At 55.1% G+C, this 3,011-nt stretch overlaps 1 protein-coding gene across 1 annotated transcript in view; it reads left to right on the forward strand.

The window, feature by feature from the left end:
* Window positions 1-2,012: 2,012 nt before the first annotated feature.
* The window catches only part of Chac1 (ChaC glutathione specific gamma-glutamylcyclotransferase 1), a 3,212-nt gene continuing 2,213 nt past the window's right edge, over window positions 2,013-3,011 (forward strand). The window contains exon 1 of the mRNA XM_021194862.1: window positions 2,013-2,398. Coding sequence (XP_021050521.1) covers window positions 2,168-2,398 — 231 coding nt within the window. The 5' untranslated portion in view covers window positions 2,013-2,167. The remainder of the gene's footprint in view (window positions 2,399-3,011) is intronic.

Consider the following 3,011-nt stretch of genomic DNA (forward strand, 5'->3'; position numbering starts at 1 on the left):
GAGGAGAGGAGAGGAGAGGAGAGGAGAGGAGAGGAGAGGAAAGGAAAGGAAAGAAAGCGGAGAATAAACACGCACAGTGCTGGCAAGCAGGAAAATTACCAAATACCACCATTTTTCTCAACAATTTTCCATTCAGAAAAGTAGTGCGTGAGCCTCACCGGGAGCCCAGTCCTGGGGCAGGCATACACCACAGGTGTGTGGCACACTGGTGTGCGGACTCTCGTTCTATTCCCACCAACAGAAACAAACACAAGTTCCTCCAACTTTTAAAAGTATTGCCACTACGTTCATCCATACATTTATTCATTTAGAGACATGGTTTTGCTTTGTAGCTCATGCTGGCCTGAATCTCCAGGTCTCTATCCTCAGCCTCCTGAATGATAGGCTTAATTGTTTCTCTGTGAATCCCAGGCATATATAGTGAATTCCAGGTCAGCCCACCTAGAGGATGGTGGAAGAGAGAGAGAGAGAGAGAGAGAGAGAGAGAGAGAGAGAGAGAGAGAGGAGTGCTTAAGACACTTTTGGCATGGATCTACCCTGCATATATAATTTTTGAGTTAAATAAGGGGACTCACTGAGTTTCCACTTCCAGGGAGCTCACTCTTGCTTGCTCATCCTAGTGACAGGCCATCTGCTCTTTGTTTTCCTTTCCCAATGAGAGATGCCCAGAGAAGCTGCCTTGCTGCTGCCTAGGAAGCCAAACTACCTCCCCTCCAGCCTGCAGTTTGGGGCAGCACTGGCTCCACCAGAGAGAGGGTGAGCTCTTGGAGAGACAGCTCCTGAGACCTGCCAATGGTGACTCTCTCTCTCTCTCTCTGTTTTGTTTTGTTTTTGTTTTTTTGAGACAGGGTTTCTCTGTGTAGCCCTGGCTGTCCTGGAACTCACTCTGTAGTCCAGGCTGGCCTCGAACTCAGAAATCCCCCTGCCTCTGTCTCCCAAGTGCTGGGATTAAAGGCGTGCACCACCACTGCTCGACCCGATGGTGACTCTTGCAGGTTTCAGGCAGAGAGGAACTGCCAAGGAGACGGCTGGTGCCCGGTTGCCCATGTCAGTGCCAGGGCCCATACCCATTGCCTGGCAAGAAGCTATGTGAAAGGCTACAGCTGCCCTTAGCCCTCTGTGCTCTCCTTAGCCAACGTTCCCCCAAACTCTGGTGCCTACATAAATTGCCCACTGCTGCAAGATCTCAAGCTGGAGAGAATGAAACCCGTAGCCGTGGGGTGAAAGTAGCCTGGCACTCTTCTCTTTGTGGCCTTGTACCACAGGTGCTAGCAGTCATCCGCAAGGTGACTGCTCTGCCCAAGGCTGTTCAGTTCTGACTTTTCTTTGAACCTGCCTGAACTCAGGGGTCTCACATTTGTCCGGGGCGTAGCCGTCACGTGAGGCCTGCATGCTTGTGCCAACCAGCTGACTCAACTGCAGCCTTTGCAAAACCCCTTACCACTCCGTGACTCAGTTTCTCCAGCTGTTCACGTGGGCAACAGCATGAGGTACCAGAGTGGAATGCGGAGGGTGCCCAAAACAGCTTCTCTGCAGTGCGTGCTTTTAGGCGGGGCCCCAAAGGCAAGAATTCGTGCTGCCCAAAGCATTCCTTCTGGTCGTGCCCTGCACTGGCCACCGCTTTGGGCGGCAATGATTCTGCCAGGTGCACCGGCTGGACTGCAGGGATGACACCGTTTAGACCATTGAGAGGGCCTTCCCGGGAGACGGCGGGTGCCCGCGCCCGTTCCAAGGCCCGTTCCCGGTGCCCGCAGCCTGACGCAATCTGACGAGCCCTTGCTGCATGCCAGTTCTGGGGAAACCTTCCCCGCCGTTGCATCACTCTTGCCAGGTCTGCCACGGGAGGAGGAGCCGAACCAATCAGCACGCGCGTAGGCCCGGGGGCGGGCTGCTCTGGTACCCACTCGGAGGGCGGCGCGGTTAACCGAGAAGCAAAATCCAAAGGTGATTGGTCAGAAAGAGATTTGCCCCGCCCCAATCATCGGGACAGCTGGAGGCAGTCCGAGGGCCTTCCTGGCTGGAGGGTTTAAAGAGCGCCTCTGGAGGGACCACTCAGCTGGAACGACCGATCGGTGCCAGGCCAGGTGTACGCGTCCGTCGGTCCTTCCGTGCCCGTGCCGGAGACCAGTCCCGGAGGCCGCCCGGGCCCGTCCCTGCGCCCGGCACCATGAAGCAGGAGTCCGCATCCCAGAGCACTCCGCCTCCTTCACTGTCCCCTGCACCATCCGCGCAGCCTTCCTGGGAGGATGGCGACCCCCAAGCCCTGTGGATTTTCGGGTACGGCTCCCTAGTGTGGAAGCCGGACTTTGCCTATAGTGACAGCCGTGTGGGCTTCGTACGTGGCTATAGCCGACGGTTCTGGCAGGGAGACACCTTCCACAGGGGCAGCGACAAGATGGTGAGCATCCTTCTGTGCCCAGAGGAGTGGGGTGGGGTTGGCAGGAGAGTGGGCACCCGTATCCTGGAATGGCAGGGACCCTGGGCTAACTAGGGAAATGTGTAAACCTGGTTTGTGATTTAAATTTGTGTGCCTGGGAATCAGGTTGGTGATTGCACCTGTGGATTCTTGTGCTGGTTACTAATCTGGGCCACTCGTTTGTCTCTTCCACATCTGCCCATCACTCCATGTCACTCCCCAAGGCTTGGGGCTTGGGCTGGCACTCTTGGCTGTTGACAAAGACATTTCCTCCTCCTCTTCCTCCTCCCTCTTCTTCCTCTTCCTCCTCTTCTTCCTTTCCCTCTTCCTCTTCTTCCTCCTCTTCCTCTTCTCTTCCTCCTTATTCTCTTTCTCCTCCTCTTCCTCCTCCTGCTCTTCCTCTTCCTTCTCCATCTTACCTACTTCTTGCTATGTGGCCTCAAACTTGTGACAAATCTCCCTCTCTGGTGCTGGAGTGCTGGGATCACAGGTTCAAGTCACAACAGGATTAAAGTTCTCTCTCTCTCTCTCTCTCTCTCTCTCTCTCTCTCTCTCTGTGTGTGTGTGTGTGTGTGTGTGTGTGTGTGTGTGTGTG

The sequence above is a fragment of the Mus pahari genome, chromosome 3 (genome assembly GCF_900095145.1).
Source record: "Mus pahari chromosome 3, PAHARI_EIJ_v1.1, whole genome shotgun sequence".
Lineage (NCBI taxonomy): Eukaryota > Metazoa > Chordata > Mammalia > Rodentia > Muridae > Mus > Mus pahari.